The 26,247-nt window shown below is 46.2% G+C and overlaps 1 protein-coding gene and 1 long non-coding RNA gene across 3 annotated transcripts; one reads left to right on the forward strand and one right to left on the reverse strand.

Moving 5' to 3' along the window:
* The first annotated feature begins 289 nt into the window (after positions 1-289).
* Positions 290-1,181, forward strand: LOC105052551 (uncharacterized). Its single transcript, XR_833378.2, has 2 exons — positions 290-830; positions 937-1,181. It is a non-coding gene; the product is annotated as an uncharacterized lncRNA (long non-coding RNA).
* A 5,970-nt stretch (positions 1,182-7,151) lies between these two features.
* LOC105052552 (probable ethylene response sensor 1) lies at positions 7,152-13,984 on the reverse strand. Of its 2 annotated transcripts, none has more exons than XM_010933391.4 (6): positions 13,797-13,984; positions 12,120-13,069; positions 8,740-9,108; positions 8,393-8,659; positions 7,944-8,071; positions 7,152-7,678 (listed from the first exon to the last, which is right to left on the reverse strand). In XM_010933391.4, exons 2-6 carry the CDS (start codon positions 13,023-13,025, stop codon positions 7,441-7,443), a joined length of 1,908 nt encoding a protein of 635 aa, XP_010931693.1. In that variant the 5' UTR covers positions 13,026-13,069; positions 13,797-13,984; the 3' UTR covers positions 7,152-7,440. The 2 variants fall into 2 exon arrangements, with proteins under 2 accessions (XP_010931693.1, XP_019708976.1); XM_019853417.3 differs by lacking the exon at positions 13,797-13,984 and adding an exon at positions 13,471-13,754.
* Between the last annotated feature and the right edge of the window lie 12,263 nt (positions 13,985-26,247).

Below are 26,247 nucleotides of genomic sequence, written 5' to 3' on the forward strand. Positions count from 1 at the left end.
ATTAAATATGCATTGAAAAGTAGGGCGATGCTTTTTTTTTTTTTTTTTTTTTTTCCCCTACGCGTACAAAGGATTTCTCCGGGCAGCATCCTCGGCGTCCACAGCTCGTTGCGGAAGCTTCGAGCCAGCCCAGCCCATCTATGACGAGGAGGCCCGAGAACCCTAATTCCCCATCCTCCGAAACCCTAACCCACTCGCGACCGTCCAATCTCGATCCGACATCTTCGCCGCCACTGCTATTATAAATCAAGGCTCCTCCTTCCATCTCTCCCCCATCGAGCCTCTCGCACGGCATAATCCCTCTCCATCCACGGCGCATCAGAGAGAGCGGGGGGCATGGTTCGGTGAAAGGCCTCGATCTACCATTTCATCAGCGAATCCCCGCCGCTTCTTTCCTTTGCCCTAGACTGCAAGCCCTGCGAGTCCTAGGTCTGCGACGGCCGTACCTATTTTCTCTTTCCGGTAAAGTGAAGTACGATCCCCTCACCTCCTTCACGGGAGAGGGATAGTAGCTAAAGGGGTATGGTTCTCCGTCTCTTTTAAGCCTACTATTCTATTTTTGGGGAGGCCGTCGTCGTTTGCCGTGATACGGGCTCGCGGTGTTGGCAGATTAGGCCAGAAGAAAGAAGCCGCGGGTTGTGTTCAGCGATTCGCTGGTGAAATGGTAGATCGGGTCATTCACCAAGCGATGCCGATCGATCTCTTGTTCCGTGTCTCTTGCTCAGATCTATTTTGGATCTGGGCTGGTTGTTTGCCGTGATGGGCTGTGGATGGCATGGATTCTGCCCTGAAAGGCCGAAAATCTAGGAGGGTGGTTTTTGTGGATTTTGGTGAGCCATTATTTTTTTTTTAATATAAATATTTACTTTTTGTAACAACATTCGATTGGTCATTGTTTTCTACGTTACATATTTTGATATATATAATATTTTTCAGGATATCAAAGGTGATCCAGATCAATAACGTGGAGAAAGACAGTCTAACTGCCAACAGCCTCCAGCTGAAGCTAGTGATAATTTGTGGTCACTCAGGCTGTTCTGCTTTCAATTGTATTCAATTGGAGTCATTTTGTTGTCATCATGTATCCATTGTACATGAATACACATACTCCATTGTACATGAATACACATACACTGTAATACCAGTGTTACTGAAGAATAATATTGTTCCTTAAATCGTTATATTTCTTATGATTACTGTTGCGGCCAATCCCCTCGTCGCCTGGTCACCGGGAACGAGCGCCTGCAAAAGAAAGTCCACACTGACCGGAGATGGCTCCGACGGGGATTCTCCGACGGTCAAGTCAGAGAGAAGACTAGGCAACAGTGAAAAGAAAGCAAGGAGCTCAACGAGAGAGGGAGCAAACCCAAGAGTTTTCAAAGGGACCTCTAGCGCTGTTGCCTTCCCCGATATATATAGTGGAGCATGGTATGGCGCCGTCATTAATGGCGCGGATAATTGAAGAATTGTCAACTCACTGAAGACTGTCAGAGTCGCCGTAAGGGTGTCAAATCGCCGTGAGGCTGTCAAATCGCTAGGGTTGACCCATGCCTTAGGTGGGATAATGCCCCTAGGCGGCAGTGCCGCATGCCGTTGTCAGGACTGACAGTTTCTGGCAGTCGTACGGCGATTGGAGGAGCCGACCGACCATAGGTCGGCGGCCAACTGAGGGGCGTCGGGTGAAAATTTGGGCCCCTCCGACAGTCAGTCGGGCACGTCGCAGGAGTCGGGCATCGGGCTCCTTAGTGCAGTCGATCGGGAGAGCGGAAAAGGTTTGTCCGACCGACGTATCCTCGGTCGGTCGATAACCGTCGGTCGGTCGGTAACGGCACCCGTCGGTCGGTCGGTGAAGTCGGACGTCCGATGATGAGTCGGCATGAGTGGGATCGGTCGGTATTCCCCAACAGTTAGTCGGGGTCATCCGTCGGGGTCGTTCGTCGGAGTCATCCATCGGGATCGGTCCGTCGGAGTCATCCGTCGGGATCGGTCCGTCGGAGTCATCCGTCGGTCGTCGATCGGGGTCGTCCGTCGGTCGTCGATCGGGGTCGTCCGTCGGAGTCGTCCGTCGGTCGTCGGTCGGGGTCATCCGTCGGACGAAGTCGGTCGGATGAAGTCGGTCGGCCCATTCTCATGGACAGTCGGGATCGAGACCCGAGGACGGGTCGGCACTGGTGAGTCGGCAATAGGGTCGGTCGGTATATCCCAACAGTTGCCCCCCCACTCCTGAGTCCGATGTTGTGTTGGCTCGCGTGAACACGTGGGCGACAGCTTCAGACGAAAGGAGTGGTTTTCCGTCTCGTCTTGCCCCGACTCTGGAGATCACATCAACGAACGATCCAATGTCGGTCGTCCCGACTGTAGGTCGAGCATGCACGCCGGGTCGGAGGTCGGCCAACCTCCGAACGTTGCTCGTCGACATGATTATTCCGCAGAATCCGATAGTCGAGTAGCGTCCGACGTATTCGGATAGGATAACGATGGCAAGTCGAATATCCATTGTCCAGCCTTTGGTCGGACGTATGCGTCGGGATGTATGATAAACGGTGGCAAGCCGAATATCCTTCGACCGGTCGTGACCAGATCGGTATGTCGCGAATGCGACTGCGGTCGTCTTGTTGGCGTTTTGCCCTTCTTAGTCGAAGCTAAGTCGGCAAGTTAGCCAGCCGCATTAGTCGAAGCCCTTTGCCTTCAGAGGTGGGGCCCGTTGTAGATATTCCGTCCCTTCGATCTCCGTCGTAGAATCCGATGTGTCCTCGACGATCGAGACGTAGATTGAGCCGTCGGTTCGGCGATTCGACGATCAGGCCGACGACAGAGTCGTAGATTCGGCGATCGGCAATCGAGCCATATTGGTCGGGGCCTTTCGCCTTCAGAGGCCGAGGCCGTCGGTTCGGCGATCGATGATCGAGTCGTTGATTCGGCGATCGGCGATTGGCCGTGTTGGTCGGGGCCTTTTGCCTTCAGAGGCCGAGACCGTCGGTTCGGCGATCGATGATCGGGCCATGTTGGTCGGGGCCTTTTGCCTTCAGAGGCCGAGGCCGTTGGTTCGACGATCGATGATCGAGCCGTTGATTTGGCGATCGACGATCGGTCGTGTTGGTCGGGGCCTTTTGCCTTCAGAGGCCGAGGCCGTCGGTTCGATGATCGACGATCGGCCGTGTTGGTCGGGGCCTTTTGCCTTCAGAGGCCGAGGTCGTCGGTTCGGCGATCGATGATCGGGCCGTTGATTCGACGATCGGCCGTGTTGGTCGAGGCCTTTTGCCTTCAGAGGCCGAGGCCGTCGGTTCGGCGATCGATGATCGAGCCGTTGATTCGGCGATCGACGATCGGCCGTGTTGGTCGGGACCTTTTGCCTTCAGAGGCCGAGGTCATCGTAGATTCTCCGCTCCTTCGATCTCTATCAGGATCTACGCACGAGGAGCGGGGAGAGGGGTGTAGGAGTCATACCTGCGATGCGTTGGTCTCGGACTCCGTCGTCGGGGCAAGACCCGTCTATCGGTGGAGGGCCTGCTGGGTTCAGCATGGGTCCGACCTTTCTTTCATTTTTCCTTTCAGCCCGTGCCTTAAGTCAGGCGCCGGTCGGAAGCTCCTTCGTCCGCGCGCATGTACTTGTACGCGCGCTCCAGTAGTTCGGCATATGTTCAGGAGAGGGTTTTGTCCAGGGAATAAGTGAACCGGGACGCCCTCAGCCCCCGTTTCATGGCCGAGATAGCCATGTCTTCGTTGAGGTCCCAGACCTCAAGCGTGGCCGCGTTGAATCACGTCACGAAGTATCGGAGCGTCTCGTTTTCTCCCTGTTTGAGGGAGAAAAGGCTGTCCGACGTTCGCGGCGGCTTCCGACTGGTGCTGAAGTGAGCCACGAAAGAGTGCTCGAGCTGTCCGAAGGAGTGGATACTTTCCGATCGAAGATCGGAGTACCAGGCCCTGGCAGCTTTGTGGAGCGTGATGGGGAAGCCAAGGCAAAAGAGAGCGTCGGTTGCCCCTTGAATCGACATGAGAGCTTTGTAGCTCTCCAGGTGGTCGATTGGGTTGGTGGAGCCATCGTAGGGCTCCACGTGCGGCATCTTGAACCGACTGGGGATCGGTTCATCGAGGATGAGTCGGGAGAGACGTTGGGCGGTCTGAAAGTCGACGTCATTTGAGAACTTATGCCTGTCCACCTGCAGCTGTGCGAGCCGACGGTCGATTTCTTCGAACCTGCGTTCGTAGTCGTCCGTCCATCGGTGCTGGGAGACCCCAGGAGTGGAGTCTCCGGAAGAGTCCGAGAGAGAGGCTGACGGCATTCGTGGGCGCTTCTCCTTCCTCGCTCGTTCTAGCTGGGAGGGAGAATGCCGTCGGGACCGATGGGTATCGCGCCGCGGCCGCCCCTCCTCCTCTCTGTAGGAGCGCTGTGGCAGGTGCTCCTGCGGAGGCGACGGAGACCGATGCGGGCGTCGGCGGCTGCTCTTGGAGGGCATCGGACGCGCCGCCGGCTGCCCGGCCAGCGAAGGCAGCAGCCGGACCGGTTGTTGCTGAAGGCTTTTGACCGCGTCTGTCAGCACGGTCATCTGCCGCACGATCGCCGCGATCTGCGCCTCCGTGGTCACCGCGGGGCGCGGAGAGCCAGGTTCCGCCATGGAGGGTGGAGGAGAGGCCTCTTCCCGACGGGAAGAGCGCCTCGCCGATCCGGTGACCCTCGATCGCTGAGCTCTTGTCTTTGTCATCTTGAATTCCATGGGGGTTACAATCCCTGGTGCTGTCAATGAAGCACCAACTAGTCACTGCGAGCGTTGCCCCCTACCTGGCGCGCCAATCTGTTGCGGCCAATCCCCTCGTCGCCTGATCGTCGGGAAACGAGCGCCTGCAAAAAGGGAAGTCCACACTGACCGGAGATGGCTCCGGCGGGGACCCTCCGACGGTCAAGTCAGAGAGAAGACTACACAACAGTGAAAAGAAAGCAAGGAGCTCAACGAGAGAGGGATAGAGAGAGAGAGGGAGCAAGCCCAAGAGTTTTCAAAGGGACCTCTAGCGCTGTTGCCTTCCCCGATATATATAGTGGAGCATGGTATGGCGCCGTCATTAATGGCGCGGACAATTGAAGAATTGTCAACTCACTGAAGACTGTCAGAGTCGCCGTAAGGGTGTCAAATCGCCGTGAGGCTGTCAAATCGCTAGGGTTGACCCATGCCTTAGGTGGGATAATGCCCCTAGGCGGCAGTGCCGCATGCCGTTGTCAGGACTGACAGTTTCTGGCAGTCGTACGGCGATTGGAGGAGCCGACCGACCATAGGTCGGCGGCCAACTGAGGGGCGTCGGGTGAAAATTTGGGCCCCTCCGACAGTCAGTCAGGCACGTCGCAGGAGTCGGACATCGGGCTCCTTAGTGCAGTCGATCGGGAGAGCGGAAAAGGTCTGCCCGACCGACGTATCCTCGGTCGGTCGATAACCGTCGGCCGGTCGGTAACGGCACCCGTCGGTCGGTCGGTCGGTGAAGTCGGACGTCCGATGATGAGTCGGCATGAGTGGGATCGGTCGGTATTCCCCAACAGTTAGTCGGGGTCATCCGTCGGGGTCGTCCGTCGGAGTCATCCGTCGGGATCGGTCCGTCGGAGTCATCCGTCGGGATCGGTCCGTCAGAGTCGTCCGTCGGTCGTTGATCGGGGTCGTCCGTCGGTCGTCAGTCGGGATCGTCCGTCGGGGTCGTCCGTCGGAGTCGTCCGTCGGTCGTCGGTCGGGGTCGTCCGTCGGACGAAGTCGGTCGGGCGAAGTCGGTCGGCCCATTCTCATGGACAGTCGGGATCGAGACCCGAGGACGGGTCGGCACTGGTGAGTCGGCAATAGGATCGGTCGGTATATCCCAACAATTACACATACACTGTAATACCAGTGTTACTGAAGAATAATATTGCTCCTTAAATCGTTATATTTCTTATATTTCTTATGATTTGTTACTTAAGTTTTATTTGTTTCTTGGTATAACTGGGTTGGGTTGACGTTGCATGACGAAAAGGTTCATAAATAACATTCCTTAAATCGTTATATTTCTAATGATTTGTTACTTAAGTTTTATTTATTTCTTGAATATGATGAGGATAACTGGGTTGACGGTGCATGACGAAAAGGTTCATAAATAACAGTTGGCTTCAAAGTTTCAAAATCAAGTATGGACCCTGTGGACAGACCCTTCTATTCTTTTTAGAGAGAAGAAAAAGTCTGCCCTATCTTTCTATTGTCTTGCAGTTGCTATGGTTTAAAGTTTCTCCTTGGTATTTATAGCTCGTGTTATTTTGGATTTCAACTTCTCATTCTAAATCCTGAAGGCCAACCTAGAATTCAAAGGCATTGTTTTATAGCAATTTCCTCTTTTCCTCTTTGTTTAGATATAAAAATTTCGATGGGTAGAGATAGTATTTTAGTGTGATATTCTAATCAATGTTATTCCAAATATTTAACTATACATTCTAAGTGTCCTATTTAATCCCATATTATTTGTTGTTAAATAGTCTTTGAGAAAAGACACTAATATCCTAAGATGTTGGTGCTGTGTTGGTAGTGTTTCGACTCTTTATATCTTCATTTATCCACACAACAATAAGAAAGGAAATGACTACAGAATCCGTCTTAATTTTGCATGGCTTTTGCTTCTTGCCCCAGTTCTAACCTTGCTTTCTTGATACTTTTCCTCTATTGTATATGAACACATAATCTTGATTTCAAAAAGAACAAACTATTAACTATTCTTTTATTTAAAATCATCATTAAAAAACATGCTTGAAAAATATATAATATCTATGTATCATGGTCAATTGAAAATATAAATATACCATTGCCCACTGAAATAAATAATGATAAAGAATAGTGGATTAGACAATTGCATGAGTCAAACATAATCATAAATTAAAAAAACAATTTATACTGGAAAACTTTCCTAAAGGAGGATAATTTTTGATCAGCCATCATTACATGGAGAAACCAAAATATTGTTCATATTTGAAAATTCAATTAAGATTAAAAACGAGAGCCCAAATGTTTGCAATGGTTAGAAATATATGGTAAAATCTATTCCAACCAAAGTATGAACTAAAAAGATCATATTTGACCCTCTAAAATGTAGAAGATTCCTAGCTTTTTTCTCCAGATAAAAGACAAGCATGAGCCCTAGGAAAAGCCAAGTTCAAGGAAACCCCTTCACCAATAGATTTGAATTTATTTCAAGCAGCAGAATACAAGGCTCTCCATGGGTAAGTAAATGGAGTTCCTAATGTACAACTTGCAAAACATTAATTCCATCCAGTACCTCGCTGTTTAATTTAGCCTAGCCTGGGTGCAGATCATTGTACACTTTGACATGTGGTGATGGATGAACAGTTCATTGCCTCAAATCATCACAAAATTGGTTCCACTAATCACAGCTTTTCGCACTGTCATGCTCCATTGTGTATATCATTTTCTTCCACAACGTCTATACACTTTGCTGGTATCGAAGCCTGGAGGGCACCAACCCATTCTCATCTTTAAAGAATGCTCTAGCGCCAGAAATATCTGCTTCTCCATTATCTGACCTACTCACTCGCATAATTTGTTGAAGATGACCATTCGAATTTTCACAGACGCCGAGTTTCACCATAAATGTTGCAGTGCAACCTTTCCCCACACCTTCACTCTCAAGCCAGATGTGTCCTCCCATGAGATTTATGAACCTAAATTGCACCGGTGGAATTGTGATACCAACTTAAATAGAAAGAAGCCCTCTTGACAAAATGCAAATGCTGAATCTATGCTCTCACAAATTATTGATAATAACTAAATTCTGAGATGGCTCTGAAAATTCACACAAGATGATTCTAGAGAATGCAAGAGTAACATAACATGCATCAATTCTTCTTTGAAAAAAAACTAAACGCATCAAATCACAAATAAAATAGTTAAACAATGTGGATGGAATTTTTTTTTTTTTTATTATACCTCTTACAAATGGCAAGCCCAAGTCCGCTTCCACTAAAACCTTTGCTTGATCCAGTCTGAGAGTGTGCAAATGTGGTAAAGAGGCGTGGTAAATCTTGGGGACTGATTCCACAACCAGTATCCTTCACCTGCAGCATTTGAGTATTAGCATTTGAAGAAAAGGGATGTAAATTGTCATTTTAAGATGGTTATAACACAATGATATGCACTTAAAGATGATGTTTTCATGGAAGAAATAAAATACTGCATGGATTTGAGGTTGTTCAGTTCATGGCATTAAGATTGGTTGTTGCACTTAAAGATGATGTTTTAGAGAACTCTGCTTATCTCATAACTAGATATTGCATCCATTTCTTATCAAGATACCCTGGCCTATATAAAAGCACAATATATCAGAGCGATGTGATATAAATTAATCATGGTTAGCCAAGTTTCAGATGCCAGCAGACCTGCACATGCAAGTAGAAGTGCCTATCACTAGCAATTGGATAAAATTCAGAAGCTCGAGGCTCTCTTAGAGAATCTGGTTTGGCAACAGAAGCTGTAATTGATATGTGGCCCTCCTTCGTAAACTTGACAGCATTACCAGCAATATTTAAAAGTGTTTGCAAAAGCCGCTTTTCATCACCAATGGCACACAAAGGCAAGTCAGGTGCGAGTGTAACCGATACCAAGAGCTGCTTTACAACTGCTATTGGTTTGATCAAATTAATGGCCTACAAATCAAAGCAACAATTTGATCAGGTAAGCAGGAAAACTTACAAATGAATATATCGACCAAACAAAAAAATATTACCTCTCTGAAAACAGAATGAAGATTGAAAGTTGCACTCTCCAACTCAAGGCTCCCATCCTCAAGCTTAGAAAGATCTAAAACATCATTGATGAGTGTTGCTAGAAGGTTGCCACTCTTTAATACAGTTTCCACCATCAAGCGCTGCTCTGGAGTTAGCTCAGTTTCCAGAAGCAGGGATGACAGAGCAATAATTGCATGCATCGGAGTCCGCATTTCATGATTCATGACAGCTAGAAAATCATTGCGAGCACGAATCGCCATTTCTGCCTCCCGACGAGCTAAATCTAAAGCCACATTTTGCTCCATGAGTAGAGCACGTGCCCGCATAGACTCTTCTAAAATGGCAGCATGAGAAAGTGCAACTGCTACCTAAGTATAACATATGCACTCGAATCAGTGACTGCAAAAGAAATCGAAGGCTCAAAAACAATCACAAAAATCAAGAAAAAAAGAACAGCAGAGAAGTTAGAGAAGGAACAAGGACAATATTTATAATTTAATAAACATCAACAAATTACCTTCCAGAAGAAGGCTGACACTTTGCCACATTTACAGCTTTCTAATTTCTGATTTTTTTTTTTGACCAATTTTCTTTTAAGAAAAAATCATTCAATTTATAATGGATGAAATATCTGAAAGATAGGGAAAAAGCTTACTAACAGTAAAAGAAGTTACTTGAAGAACCAAGTAACATCCAATAACTTTATTGATTCAGTAAAACTCATAGAAGAAGCAGCTTCATAGAAAGTCAATTCATTCACAATTTCAGCTGCCTAGGTTTAGTGAAAATACAAGTCCACCGTTTCTGCTTTATTTGTTTTGTGGGGGTCTTGGTATCAACTTTTTTATTATAATAAACTGCAACCAGTGACTCAATTTTGAATGCCATGCTCCAACAATACCCTTCCTGCTTAAAAGTAAAATCAAGCTAGCCCATTCTTGCCTTCCTGCACAGCATAAATTTGATAAAAATCTAAGGAAAATTAAACACAACAAAACAGAGAGAGAACATGATGTTAAATTGGGAAGAAGAAGAAGGGAGAGGCAATGATCTGTCATACAAGGCAGCTGTCTCCTCTGATTTATTTATTATGATTATTCATGTTGTTTGCACAGAAGACAATCCTTTTATGGGGAAACAACTGGTACATGGCTTGTATACAACAAGCCCAAATGCACAAGTTTGAAGCCCTCAAATATCCTGCATTCCTGATCAAGTCAGAGTGTATACGTTGTATCAATCAAGTTCACAATGACATGCAACCAGAATTTTCCTTCACACATTCTTTGGTTAACATATCCACTAATAATTTTTGAACTGGGAATATGGTGCAACTTGTTCACACTTTTCCTTTGTATGGGATGATAATTTACTTCTGTATATGATGATCTTTCACAGAATATTGGAACTGTTTTGGAATATAGTTTCCCATGATCTTGCGTAGAAAACTTCATTGAAACAAGAGAACTTTTTTTACATAGCTGTTCACACAAAAGCCAAGTGACAGCTACATATTTAACTTCATCAACAACGATACATGGTGGCAGACCTTCAGTAATAGAGGGATCCAACCTTGAGTCCCTAAGTTTGAAAGGCAGATGCAGAATGCAGTCAGACCCCAAAAACCTAGTTTTTTGAAAATGAGAGAAACAAACCACCTTGCATTTAAAAACCCTTTAGCTCAAAACAATCAAATCAGAACAAGCTCGGATCAGCAATAACATGCACATCACACCATCTTTATTAGAGTCCAGAATTTTGTCCGTCTTTGACACATAGATCTAACAAAAGAAGCAGGAACAAAAGACAAAAGGAAACATTGCAAAATGATTTCAGGGAAATTCAGCTACTATCCCAAAAGTACAAAGCAAAACCAGTAAAAAAGGATTCAGGAAAAGTGAAGAACATGAGATCATTCCAAGGTGTTCCAATATCAACCAGTGGACTCAAGGTTTCATACTCATGCATTATTGTGTTATGCCAATGCCAATGCAACAAGATATCGGCATGGTACAACAGCAGTACTTCTACGCACCACATCAAACTATGCCAGTCTGTACTGGTCCATGCAGGTGTGTGATGGCCCCACGTTGTCCACCACAAGCTTTGGCATGTGACTGGGGATGCAGCCGACATGTCCCAGCCACATAGCATGAAATGTAATATTCTCATTCTTTAGCCTTTGTGAACCCTTAAAAGCACATAAATTATGTAAACTACACCTACTGCCTTTGGAAAATATATCTGTAATAAAAGTTATAAAGCCCTTACAGTAACCAAATACATTTTTCTTCGTTGAAGTTCCATTGAAGCAATTAATAAGGAATGTAAAGGGGATCACGTGTATTTCATGCGTGAATTATCTTGATACTGGTTCAGATCCTCAGTTAAAGCATTCAGCTACCCCTAGTCAATGCTGCCATCTGAAAAAGGTGATGCATGTAGACCAAATCGAACCCAATAAAACTCAGAGAAAGATATATTACCAAACATTTTCCAAAGAACTATTTGACAATCTAAACCCAGCCAGAATGGGATTTGATGAACAATGGCTAGAGTTACAACTATTCAGAAAAAAGTGAGATGCAGTGGTAGCACCAAGAACAAGAATTATATGGAAAGCAACAGTTGGAAAGAATTTAAAATCCAGAGTGATATCCAGAAAGTGTTCCCTAGGATCTTCAATCTGAATGTGACAGAGAAAGATTATTGGATGGCGTTTAATGGAGGGCATGTCCATTCAGATTTTCAGGAGAAAGTTGAACAGCAATTAACTTGCTATAACTTGCAGCCTAATGTAATCAGATTCTTGCAAGATTAACAATGAAGTTGCAGATGCAAGGAGCTGGAAATAAGAAATCCATGATCTTTTTCCCCACAAGGTTGTATTATAAGCATCTCACTGGCTTATGGGTTTGTTGTCACCAGTCAAATTAGGAAACAAATCCTTTCTATGGCTTACATTGGAAGTATTCCAACTAGAATGTATCCAAAGAGGATCTATTATAAGAACATAGATTCTCTTAGTAAAAAAAAAGATGAAATTGCTTTTCATCTCATATACTCAAATGACGCCTTGAGACCCTTTGGTGCGAATTCCTTCGAAGGCCGACCTTTAAGTTCTCATAACAAAACTCTCACCATGTTCCAACATTATCAAATAAAAATGCTTAAACTTGATTATGTGCTCATTTCCATACTGAGTAGTAGATTTAAATAAATGTGATTAGGGACTACATGCATTATCACTTTTGTCAAAGTTAAAACCATAGCAATTAATAATAATGAGATCATTAGTAAAATAACAACTTTTTTTTTAAAAAAAAAAGATTTAATGATAGGTCATTGGACAAAATGGAAAACAGGAGTTGATGATAACCTGATCAGCAACCACCTCAACAAGCTCCAGTTCGTAAACATGCCACTTTCTTGCACTATCTGATGGGAGTATCAAAACCATTATTGCATAGCTCTTTGCAGACAGCTCAGGCCAATCATTTATTTGGAAATTTGAATGATGTAATAGTGGTACTCGGACAGCAACAACTTCTGGTGGCACATATCTTCCTGTACGTGATCGGATCCTTGCTAATGGACACGTATGCTGAATCCTCATTGCACGGTTACTACTGAAAACTTGATTGACAATAGGTAGGTTAATAGACACCACAGATCCAAGAGGTATTTGGTGGTTTAGAGTGTGAGAAAGCTGAAGATTTAAACCACTACGGGATGGCATCCACAGTGCACATTCTGCCAAACCTAAAGTCTTCCCTAGCTCAACAAGCGTAGTATTCAATATAGTATGCCTGTCAAGTGTGCTTCTGATTTCATGCGCCAGCATTCTGACATGCCTTCCTGTCTCTTCCTGTGTTCTTATGAGGTGCATCTCCCTATTAAGCTCCTCAGTCTTATTCTTCAGGAAAAGCTCCCTTGTTTTCACACTCAACAGATCAGGAATTATATGCACAAGCATCAACGCGGTTGCACAAGACACAACCGCAGTCGACACTTTTGCCATTGCCATTACCAAGGCAAGTGCTTTCGAATGCATTGTGAAAGTCCACAAATTAATTAAGTGGGTTGCTCCACAAAGAACAATGAAAGCACCAAACTGTATCAACACCCACCTATATGGGAAGAATGAAGACTTCTTCACAAAATAAATGAGCTCGAGCGGTATAGAGAAATAGGCAAGCGCTATAAAGAAGTCCGATATATACTGATACTTCACCAAAAGCTCATCTCCAGGCCATTGAGGCTCAATGCAGTCACAGCCCTCCATCACCCAGCAGCTGCCACAGCCACAATATTCTTCTCTCTACATTCCTTTGAGTAATAAGAAAAAAAATCATGAGCCAAACAGACCATCTATATAGAAATCCAACTTTTGAAATTGGATACTTCACAAGCAGCAACTTAATTAAGTTCTGATACACAAAAACAAAACCTAATACCAATCCAAATCTGTGATAGATGCCAAATACGTAACTTGCTGTGTATCGATTCCAAAGGTTAATATCATGTGTCATAACTCTATTAAAGGACCACAATGAAAACAGAGACGAAGTGAAAAAGAAGAAAGAAACTTGCTTTAGGCATTCTATAAAGAACTCCGGGGAGCATTTACTACACTACATCATTCCAATATCCCAAAGACCTCAGAAAACTACAACCATTCAAGACTAAACGTCCGAACTAGTTCAGAGATTCCAAAATGCCCATTCTACCTCTCCAATCCCCTTCCATCATGGGGCTCGCAAATCCATTTCTTGGAACCCTACAGCGTATAATGTCATTTCAACTGCCCTAACCCTACACCCACGACCATCCCCAAACCGAAAGAACAAAAAGCAACATCAAATCCAACACCCCCTCCCAAAGAAAGAAAGAAAGAAAGAAAGAAAGTAGAAGCAAATCCAACATAATAAAGCAATCATACACAGAAAACAAATCGAACCCAGCCCATCCCGATCAAAGACAGAAAACGCAACAAATCAAGGAAAAGAAACGACAGGCAAACAAGCTCCGACGAGGTGATTAACGGGAGACTTACACCCGAAACTGTGAAAGCGAGGAGGCGGAGGGCTTCTTTCAGACTACGATCGGAGATTGTCGCATCGCCTTCACAAGACTCCTTTTGGAAGCAATCGAAAAGGAGACTCGACTCCAACAAAGCCCATGCGAGAGAGAAGAGTGGGAGGCTTTTTCTTCTCGCTTCTTCGGTTCACACTTCGCGGTCGGATGCCGAATGGGGCCCGCACTGCTTACCTTTCTGAGAACCCGTTGGCGTCGAAGAAAATACCGGGGATTGCACATGTGGGACCATTTCGCACGAGCGCATGGAGATGATGCCTGCGTGCAAAGCGGATTTCGCAGAGAATGTTTATGGGTTTCGTCGGAGGATAGGTTGGACCGTGGTCGGAGAACGACAGGAACCCGGATAATCCGGCGCTGCGGGATCCCGTCGCCACCGGTGGACATCCACCATCGGGGGCCACTGAGGTTTGCCTACGTAGCACTTTTCTATTAGCCTGAAGTACGTATCTCCTGTCCGCATTTAAGATCTTTATATCATTCTTTTATCATAAACACGGAAAAGATAATTGCGGATTATCTCGTGTGCCGTGTCGACAGCATTATAACCCATAGGTTCAAAGTTATTAAATCCCGTCCGGATTTTGACCCTGATAAAGCACCAGATTAGTGGGTCAGCGATTGGACCGACAGATCAACGATTGAATCGATGGATCAATACATAAATCATAAAATTCAAAATTTAATAATTTATTTATATTTAAAAATATAATAATAATTCTGATAATATATATTCCAACGCGACAAGTATCAAAATACAAATGAAATAAAACTATAATCTTATAAATACAAATAATTAAATTAAAATATTGATGAATATAAAGATTTAATGGCATAAAGTTATAAATGCATAATAACTAGTAGTTTAAAACATAACCATCCACATCTGCTAGCAAAATGAAAAGTTTTAACAAACAAGTACATAATAATGTACGACATTTCACTTCAATATCTTTTAAAAAAAAAAGTTAAAAGTGATAAACAAGTACACAACATAAAAATTCAAGTTAATGGACTGAAATTTATGTCAATATTTGCAAAAATATCTTCTTGAGTTGCAATATTCTCATCTCCTCCATCTTCTCTCCTATTCGCATCATTTCCATCATTTTCACCATCATCACCATCCAAATCTTCCAAGTTCAATATATCTACAAAATCATAAATTTAACAAAAAGTTAAAAAAAATCATATGTAATAAAATTGTAATAATATTTTATTCATAAACTATATAATAAAATAATTCGCTCACTATTATTATTATTTTTTTGAATAGAACATGATGCCAATTCACGGTGAAAAGTTTCTAATTCCTTACTAATTAACTCCGATGGCTTATCGACTAATATCCACGCATCATTATCACCAAACAATTCAAAGTCAATAGGATCATAGTTGCGACCCTTGAAATAAAATCTGTATTTAATATTTGTTAGTTTGAAAATTAAATAACAAAAAATAAATACAAGCAATTGGATATCATTCATAATAAAATTACCTTTATTGTAGTCTCAAATTATAGTGTACAAATACTAGATCATTAAGCTTTTGATGCTCTAACCTATTTCTCTTTTTAGAATGAATATGTTCGAAGTTGCTCCAATTTCTCTCACACCCGGACGCACTACAAGTTTGGCTTAAAACACGAATAGCTAACTTTTGCAAATTAGGTGCACAACTTCCATAGGTGACCCACCATTCATCTAGATACAAAATATTATATTTATTAAAATAAAATATAATTGAAAAAACTTTATATCAATGAAACTAATGAAAGCATAAGAACATAACTAAGGAACAAGCTTACCTGGAGCCAAGCGACTTCGATCATTTATAGCCGATGAGCGTCCAAAGTCATTTTCTGCATTTCTAAATAACCTCATCTCATTAGGTAAGTTTTCCTGCAAGGTTGGATTACCAAATGAATATCTCTCTATGACATCTAAGAGTCCAAAAACACTACGAGGATGTTTATCCATAAGTTCTGAGTCATATTGAAAATAGAGATTCAACCAAAACCCGGCTGCATGAAGATTTTGGTGTAATTGCAAATCCCATCGAGAATCAACTATTCTCAAATAAGGTTCAACTACAATCTTTCTCCTTCTAAATTTCTTGATCATTTCATCTCTAGCTTGATGCATAGCATGATACAAGTAGCCCATTGAAGGTCTATCATCACTGTCAACAATCCTCAAAACTCGAATTAAAGGCTCTGTTAGTTTAACAATGGTTGCACATTCATTCCAAAAAAGAGAATTAAGCACGTCATCGACGAGCTTTTTTTTTACTATCCTTAGCATAAGCTGAAGTTGTCCACTCTCTAGAAGTCACCATTGCTCTTAATGCATCTTTGTGGCCCAATATACTTTGTAAAGCAATAAAATTGGTAGCAAAATGTGTAGGTGCCGGACGAATTATCTCCTTTCCACCAATAAATTTTCTCATCAAATATAAAGGATAACAATGATTATAAATATATTTTGTGATACCTGCAGCATGGGCTACGGTGTTCTTCACTGAAACTAACTTGCCAATGTCTTGCATGATGAAATTAAGACAATGAGCAGCATAAGGTGACCAAAAAAGTGTAGAAAAGTCTTGCTCCAACTTTTTACCGGCAGCAACATAGTTTGCAACATTATCAGTCACTACATGAACCATATTTTCAAAACCAACGGATATGATAATTTCTTTGAACAACTTGTACAATATATCAACTGTCTTTGAGGTATCTGAAGCATCCACGCTTTTCAAGAATACGATCCCTCTAGGACAATAAACTAAAAAATTAATCAAAGTTCTCCTACACTGATCTGTCCATCCATCAGTCATGATTGTGCATCCTATTTTCTTTCATGTGGCACGAAAGCTTTCAACATACTTTTTCACCTCATCAACATTCTTGGTTAACAAATAAACACGAACAGAATGAAAATTTGGAGCTTTGTAACCATGCCCCATACTAGCTATGGCATCTATCATGCACTGATAATACTTAGAGTTGACAGCATTAAATGACACACATGCATCTATCATCCATTTTGCCACTGTAAGATCACACCTTTCAACTGCTTCTTTGTTTTGCAACAAGCTTTTTATAGTTGGTTGAGCACCAGGAGTTGTTCTTGGCATGAAATAATTTTCAATTGTTCCTAGTTGTTTTCCTTTTCCACCTTCTATATTTTTACCTCTTGTATTACCCGTAGACTTGTTTGATGAGGGAGGAATTTCTTGTATGTCATTATCTTCACCTAATTGCCTATAATATACTTGTTCCTCATGTTCCTTGTGCCTTGCACTAAAGGGATTGTAATCTTCACCCATTTTCTTTGTTCTTTTCTTCTTCTCACTAATAGCTTGAATATTTTGTATCATTTGATGACGAATATCCGCCGGCACCTTGCGACATGGTTCTACTTCCCCTTTTACTCCTGCAAGATGTTGTTTGAAGCGATTGATCCCACCACCAGCAAATGACTTTCCACAATACAAGCATGCCAACTTCATCCTTTTGGTATTACCACTAAGTTCAGGAGCTTCTCTATAATGATTCCATGCAGGATCACTTTTACCTCTAACCCCAGTTATTTGAGTGGATGAAGTATTACTTGAATCATCCATAGATGGCATATTTCCCTCAACAGAGGCCATTTTGATAATCTGCAAAGAAAATTAAATTAAGCTATAATTTATAAGTAGAAGATAAAATAAATAAATAACAAGATCAAGTCATCGACATCTTCTTTCATTTCTATCTAAATTTTTTTTTTTCCTATGATCCTATAGAGTCAAACTCACGGTGATCACAGATTATAGAATTAAAAAAATAATATTTAATATTTACTGTATCAATCAGCATAGCATTATTAAAAAAAAAAATCTTCATGTTCACGGGTGTTTACTGTACAGTGGTGTCTAGTGTTACTGTGACACTGCAGTCAGTCACACAGTATTTAAAAAAAAAAAATTCATCGTGTCAGCAGACAGTCACACACTCACACTGTCACAGCATTTAAAAAAAAAAAAAAAAATTTCGCCATGTCCGCGACTGTATAAGGAGGAGGAGGAGGAGGAGGAGGCGGAAGGGGGAGGAAGGCGGACGGCCATATGGAGGAGGAGGAGGAGGAGGATGCGAAGGGGGGAGGGAGCCGAGCGGAGGAGGCAGAGGGGGGAGCGTACGGAGGAGGAGGAGGAGGCGGAGGGGTGAGGGAACGGAGCGGAGGAGGAGGCCGAGGGGGGAGGGGGTTGAGCGTACGAAGGAGGAGAAGGAGGCGGCGAAGGGGGGAGGGAGCCGAGGGAGGAGGAGGCAGAGGGGGAAGGGGGCAGAGGGGGGAGGGAGTCGAGCGTACGAAGGAGGAGGAGATGGCGGAGGGGGGAAGGAGCCGACGGAGGAGGAGGCAGAGGGGGGAGGGGGTCGAGCACTCGAGCGGAGGAAGAGGAGGCGGACGGCGGATTCCCGGACGGTGGAGGAGGCGGAGGAGGAAGGCGGCCGAGCGGAGAAGAAAGAGGCAGAGGGAGGTCCGGAGGGGAGGGGGCGAGCAGAGGAGGGCGGTCGCGGTTGGAGCCTTGGAGGAAGTGAACAGAGGCGGAGGGGGGAGGGAACGAAGCAGAGGAGAAGGCCGAGGGGGGAGGGGGTCGAACGTACGGAGGAGGAGAAGGAGGCGGCGGAGGGGGGAGGGAGCCGAGGGAGGAGGAGGCAGAGGGGGAAGGGGGTAGAGGGGGAGGGAGTCGAGCGTACGGAGGAGGAGGAGATGGCGGAGGGGGGAAGGAGCCGACGGAGGAGGAGGCAGAGGGGGAGGGGGTCGAGCACTCGAGCGGAGGAAGAGGAGGCGGACGGCGGAGGAGGAGGAGGTGGAGCCGCGGAGGGGGAAGGCAGCCGAGCGGAGAAGAAAGAGGCAGAGGGAGGTCCGGAGGGGAGGGGGCGAGCAGAGGAGGGCGGTCGCGGTTGGAGCCTTGGAGGAAGCGGACGGAGGCCGGAGGGGCTGATTCTGGATCCTATTTGCTGCCAGACTCCAGAGATTTGGAAAAAAAAAAATTAGATAACACTAACAGATTACTCACCGAAGATGGAGAAGACTCGGTTCTCCTCCTTCGCTGCCGCTGCTGAGCTCGAGAACAAAGACAGACGAAGCCACGAAGGGACAGGAAGTCGAACTGTCGATCTCGAAGATCAGAAGATTTTAATTTTTAATTTTACAGTTCAACCGGGTTAGACCGGGTCAGACGGTTCACGGTTCAACCGGCCGGTTCATGCAGTTTTAACCGGATTTTAAGCATAAACGATTTAATTAGATAACCGGTCTGGTCTTTTGACCGGGTCACCAGGTTTTCGGTCCGACCGATCGGGCCAGATTTAATAACACTGCATAGGTTTTTAAATTTTAAATTTAATTTTGTAAATAGAGTTATTTTTTATTATCATTCATAATTTTATTTTTTAAAAAAATAATTTTGATCAAGTCATAAATATACGATCTAATCTGATCTGATCTAAATAAAATATATTTTATCTAATTTAACTAGAACCTCGAGATAGATATGAATTTTTTTAAAAAAATTTAAAACAGATTCAGATCATATATAAATAATGTTACGCTCCAACTCGAATCCGATCGAATATAATTTTAATTAATTTTTTTTTAAATTATAATTATTTTATAATATTTGTAAGTTGAGTTTTTTATCTAACTTAATCCGATCCGATCCGACCTCTTTTATTTACCTAATCTAATTTATATATTTATTTGATCTGATTTGACCGAAGATGAGTATGGGTTGGATAAAAAAAAGTAGATTTTTAATCAGAAAATAAATATAAATATTGACCAATCCAATCTATTGCTATCACTATCTTTATTGCCAAATTATTATTAATAAAATTATGTTAATACTAAGAAGTTTAAATTGGCCAAGGAACTGCTATAATTAGATAATTTTACTTAAATAATTTTAATTTTAAAAAATATATCAAAATAATATTTTTTAAAAATATTTATCAAAATACTGTCCAAAATAAACTCATCCTATGATAGGACGACTTTATGTGCTAATTCACCATAATTCACATAATATATAAGATGAAGTCAGTAACTAATAAGTCATCCAAAAATAGAGCGACTCTATAAGTACCCTATCGTAGAGCGACTTATAGAGTTGTCCTATGATAAAGCGATTTTGTGCTTTTCTCAACCACTAGCCTCCATGATCCAATCAGCACAGATTTTTCTTCCTTGCATGTGATCATATGCTAACCACGTATTCAAAATTTTATGTCTTAATATTACTTTCTATATTTACTATTCAGATCAAATATTTTCTCATATCTCATGTCCAATTTTTTAAAATAATTAATTTTTTTTATCCATAAATACCAACAAAATAGTCCTGATGAAACTGCAATCCTCTCAATCATCTATCTCTTCATTTTGCTAAGAAGATCCATCCAAACACGAAATTCTTTTCTCATTGCATTACAAAGATGGCGGCAAAGGAAGAAATATTTTCTCATCCTTCCCTTCCTTCTCCCCTTCTCACTACCGTTGACGTTAACAATCAATGCCACTCTTCTTTTTATCTTATGAAGGAGTTTCTACGTCTTTGGACCATTGAGGGAAGCCGTCGAGGCCTCCTTGATGGAGATAGAGAGGGCGGGAGGAGAAAGATGAGGGAGGAGGAGCAGAGGAGTGGAAAAAATAGGGATCGTTGGATCGCGGGAACTTATGATTGAAAAAAATATAAAGTCGCTTTATCATAGGATGACTCTGTAAGTTGTTCTACGGTAGAACGACTTATATAAAGTCGTTCTATTTAAGACGACTTACTAGTTACTGACTTTATATTCTACATGATATGAATTATGATGTGTCAATATATAAAATTATTCATGATTTTATTTTAGACAATATTTTGATAAATATTTTTAAAAAATATTATTTTTATATTTTTTAAATTAATATTATTTAGATAAAATAGTCTTATAATTATTATCAATTCCATTCGTTCTGTTATATCCATGTAATATCCGAGTAATATTTTTTTTTCAAAAAATTAAAAAAAAATATCGAAGGTGGGGGCAGGCGGCGGCTCCGTACCCAAGTCAACAAGTAGCGGCGAGCGGGCGACCGCGACTAGATGCTGTCCGCTACATGGCATCTCCGCGCCGACTGGCCGGGTTCAATGAACGGAAGGAGGACCGGTAAACGGATACCCCACAATTGAGACCCAGAACCCCGTTTCCAAATAGGGAATACTTCCACGAGTTGTTCTCCTGCTCAATTGGGCTCACAGTCCACCGCACACGTGGCGTCAGTTTGAACCCACTGCGTCATCATATTGTCACCCATGATTACGTGAAGGGTGTTGAAGCAGGTGCGGCAAACATGGTGCATCTGGCACGCTTAGTATCTAAGCTAAGTCCACTTGTCCCACGAGCAATTGGAGGACCGGCATAGGCGGATAAATCTAGCCTAGATGCATGCACCGGACTGGCTTCTTTACTACTGTACATGATGTGAGATACGACTTTCAATATATTAAGACTGGAGGAATAACCCGTTCAATCATCATTTAATTCACTGTAGTAACGTGACAGTTGGAAATTTATATGATAAGATGGAGGGTGGAGTCTGGTGAGTAATTATTGGGTTTGCTGATATCAAAACCAGAGAATGTCCCTATAGGCTTGGAATAACGCTTTAGCGGGGGCAATGAATGATTTGGTTTTGTCATGTACCACAAGATGATTGATATAATTTATTAGAATTGATAGGATAAAGAGAGTGCTCGTATGTTTATTTGCAAAGCCGGGTAATAGTTTGAGGAACATTTAATGCATACTTGACAACACCTAAAGCAATATCTAGGAACTCGGGAATTAGATGTCTCATTAATTAGTATATCAGGTCGGGCCGCCGGTTGCTGTTGGAGACTTTTGACTGCATCGATCAGTACGATCATCTGTCGTACGATGACCGTAATCTGGGCCTCCGTGATCACTGCAAGGCGCGGAGAGCTAGGCTCCGTCGTCGGTGGTGGTGGAGAGGCCTCTTCCCGGCGGGAAGAGTGCCTGGCCGACCCAGTGACTCTCGATCGTTGAGCTCTTGTCCTAGTCATGCTGTCCCCTTCCTGGCGCGCCAATCTGTTGCGGCCAATCGTCTCGTCGTCCGATCGCCGAGGAGCGTGCACCTGCAAAAGGAAGTCCGCACTGACCGGAGGCGGCTCCGGCGGGGACCCTCCGACGGTCAAGTCAGAGAGATGACTGGGCAACAGTGAAATGTAGACAGAAAGCTCTGAGAGAGGGAGAGGGAAAGAGGGGCGAGCCTGCATTTTCAGGAGAGACGGAGCGGATCCATCCCTTGCACTGTTGCCTCCCCCGGTATATATAGTGGAGCACAGTATGGCGCCGTCATTAATGGCGCGGACAAATGAGGAACTGTCAACTCATTGTGGACTGTCAGAGTCGCCGTGAAAACATCATGTTGCCGTGTGGCTGTCCAATCACCAGGGTTGACTATGCCCTGTGCGGGACAATGTCCCTAGGTAGCCGTGCCGCATGTCCGTGTCAGAACTGACAACGTCTGGCGGCTGTACGGTGGTTGGAGGAGCCGACCGACCCAAAGTCGGTAGCCAGCTGAGTGGTGTCGGGCCCCTCCATTGGTCGGCGAGCATCATGTGAGTCGGCCATCAGTCCACTGGGTTCAGTCGGTCGGGATGGATACGCCCGACATATCCCCAGTCGGCGATGGATTGTTGAATGGCCGGTGATGGCATCCGTCAGTTGGTCGTCCCGACCGACGATCGGTCGGGTTTTCGCCCAGTCGGAGTCGGTCGATCCGCCAGTCGGTCGGGTCGTCGGTCGGTCGGTCCGCCAGTCGGTCGGTCGGGCCGTGCGTCGGTCGGTCCGCCAGTCAGTCGGGCCGTCGGTCGGTCGGTCCGCCAGTCGGTCGGTCGGTCGGGCCGTCGGTCGGTCGGTCGGTGGGTATCCCCCAACAGTTGCCCCCCTCCGCTCCTAAGTCGGGTGGTGAGCTGGCCGATGCTTTCATTCGGGCAGCAATCCCGGACGACTGGGAGTGGATTTGTCGCATGTGTAGATCCGACCGTACCGCCGGATGATCCGATGTCAGACGCCTCATGAATGCCAAGCGATCCGGACGTCTAGTCGGTGTCAGAAGTCACGTCGGCGTCAGGTGTCAGACGCCACGTCTTGTCGTCGTCAGACGTTACGTCGGTGTCAGAAGATCGGGCGCCGGACGATACGGCGTCAGACGACCGGATATTCGGCGCCGATCGCGGGGGAGTGGGGCGCTGTCAGGCATCCCATTGGGAACGCGAATCGGCGCGGGCGCATGAATGTGGAGCCGCTCCCCGTGTGCCGCGTGTCAAGGTGGTTGGCCGGCGCCCCCTCCGGTATTTAATGTGGGCGGTGCGGCCGTCCCGGGACGGGGCGCGCCGACTCGTCCGCCAACCGGCGGGCGCCACGCGTCGCGCATCTGCAGGTCTTCGGTCGGTGCGGAAGCATCTCGGCCGTCGGTCGGCCCTATATATATAGGACCTCCCGGACCCCTGACCCACACTTGCCACATTTCGCTGGGGAAACTCTGTCCGGGCGATTTCTCAGTCGTCGCGGGCAGAGCTCTTCTTCGCTTGCGGAGGGTCCATCTGGTTCGTGGTCCCCTCTTCTCCTTCTTCTTCCCTTTCTTCTCTTTCTTTTCTTTCGGTTCCGGCATAATGACCAGGAATCCGACCCAGGGAGCTCGGTCGGGGAACCCGACCGACGACTCCCGATCGGCTCCGGAAGATGAGGCCTCCTCGCTTTCGGGGCCGAACGTCGATCGGCTTCGGGAGCACTATCGCATCCCGGAGCAGTTTCGGCTCTCCGCTCCAGGGGCCGACGGTCGGGTCAACAACCCTCCGCCTGGCGATCTGGCGCTGTACGTTGAAGACCTTCGCACAGGTCTTCGACTTTCGATTCCGGAGTTCGTCCGGAATCTACTTGATTACTACGGACTCTGTCCGGCGCAGCTGGCGCCGAACTCTGTTCGTTTAATCATTTCTTTCGCGCTGTTGTGTCAGCTCTTGCCGACCAACCCGCGCGTCTCACTCTTTCGGGCATTTTTTGTGCTCCGACCCCACCCTAAAGCCCGAGGGTGGTGGCTCTTCAACCCCCGGAAGGGTCTTGCTTTCATCACCGGTCTTCCATCGTCCATTCATGGGTGGAATAACCAATTTTTCTTTGTTTCCTCCTCTTCTCCTTGGGGCTTTCCTTCTCGTTGGGGTGTACCCCGAACCGAGGCCAACGACAACAGTCGGGTGGAAGCGGACGACCGGGAGGACTTCCACCGACTGAAGGATATGTCGGTACCGAAGCAGAGGGAGCTTGTTACCGAACAAGCTCTCTATGACGCCGGCTTGAGTCTGGTCCCCCGAATAGGTATCGCCCGATCCCCCGGCCTTTCTTTTTGTTCATCTTTTGGTCAGCTTTTGGTCCAGCCTTTAACGTTCTTGTCGGTATTGCAGGGACACCACCGAGGATGAGGCCGACGGACGTCGAGATTCGGCGGTTTGCCACGAGGAAGAGGCCAGCGTCGGGGGCCGGCCCTTCGCGCCCTGCAAAGAAACCAGCCCCAGCCCCGCCGACCGTCGAGGCATCGGCAACCGACCAGTCGGAGCCGGTCATTGCCCTCGCGGCTCCGACGGTCCAAGCTGAGGAGAGGCCGACAAGGAGGTGGCCGAAGGAATATCGACGGCTTCGCCGGTGCGGGTGGAGCCGGATGGTGTTCGGGAAACCGAACATCGTCCGGCGGCGTCCGTTGGAGCAACGGGGGGCGTCGGGTCGAACTCCAGCGTCCCGTCCCTGCCAGTCCCGTCGGTCGGGGCGGCTGATCGGGGAAAGCCCCGATGGAGCCCGCGGAGGAGGATAGGTCGGGGAGCCGCTCAATGCCTCCCAGCGCATACTACCCCGAGGGTGCGTCGGCGTTGGCCGACCACAACCTTGCGAGGAGGTTGTGCCAAGGGATCCTCCTCCCAGCCGACGTAGAGTCGCTGCGGTCTCGACAGGTGGCCGAGATGCTGTCGCGGTTCTACCCGACGATGGTTGAGGTAAGCTTCGCATCACTTTTTCGTTTAACTTAGAAATTTTTCGTGTTATGCGATTCTGACGAAGCTTTTTTCTATCGGCAGCTGATCTTCACAATGTCCGAACTGGAGGCCGGGTACCGGAGGTTCGGCAACGTTCGGGCAGCCTTCAAGGAGAAGTCGGCAGCGGCCGAGGCTGAGAGGGCAATGTTGGCCGACCAACTCTAGCAGTCGGCCGACCGGGAGGCCAAGTTAGTCGACGAGGTCTCCCGGCTTGGGTCCGAACTCCGATCGGCCAAGAAGGAGGCCAAGCACAAAGGTCGGGCCGTGCGTCGCCTTCGACGTGAACGAGATGGTGCCACCGTCGAACTCCAAGGGGAACGCGAGCAACTTCGGGGCAGCCTGGAGAAGCTCGCGGAAGCCGAAGAGGAGCTGTCCATCGCCCAGATCGACGCTGAAATGGCGAGGGTCGAGGCGGAGTCGGCGAGGCAGGAGCTCGCCCGTGCTGAGGACGAGGCAAGGTCGGCGAGGGAGTCGGCCGATCGGGCGGTGGAGGACTTTCGGTCCTCCGACCAATACCGGGAGGAGATGCTTGAATCGGCTTCGCCTCATACCAGGTCGGGTTCGAGGACGGTCGGGACGCCGTCCATGCCTTGTACCCGGAGTTGGACGTCAGCCGCGTCGTCCCGTCGCTAGCCGAGGAGGAAGGGGCCAAAGGAGAAGGGACCGAGGAGGTGGCCGACCAGCCGTCGGGAGGCGTCGTCGTGGCGGAGGAAGCCATCCCGGAGCAGGTGCCCTTGCCGACTGAAGCCCATCCTCCGGCCGCCGACCCAGCGCCGCTCATGGCCGAAACGCCGATCATCCCCGATCCTCCGTCGGTCGAAGAGATCGACTAGGACGGATGATCGGCCCTGTCGACTATCTTCGCCTTTTTTGTTTTCTGAAAATACATGTAACCGGGCTTCGACCCGACTTTGTAATTTCTTTTCATCAATGAATGAAACTTTTTCCTTTTCTTCTTGTTTGTAATGCCGATCATTGCTGCGATGTCGAACTTTAGTCGCTAACTTAAGTAAGTTGCTGACTCACGTAAGTCGGTAGGACTTCGATAACTTGCGCAGCCCTGAAAGTAGAATGTGTCCCGACTTTAGGTCGGCTTCCGATAGTCGAAGTCGTCAGTCGGGTGCATCTGTTGAGTCGGGAGGGACCGAACCTGGTAAAGGTTCGGTAGTCGGGCTTCCGTAGATGCGCTTAGTCGGTCGTCGTCCGGCGCAGTGTCGGGGGAACGATAGTAAGTCGGGTCCCCATACTCTTGCGTCGGGTTCTGTGTCTTC

The sequence above is a fragment of the Elaeis guineensis genome, chromosome 10 (assembly GCF_000442705.2).
Source record: "Elaeis guineensis isolate ETL-2024a chromosome 10, EG11, whole genome shotgun sequence".
Classification (NCBI taxonomy): Eukaryota; Viridiplantae; Streptophyta; class Magnoliopsida; order Arecales; family Arecaceae; genus Elaeis; species Elaeis guineensis.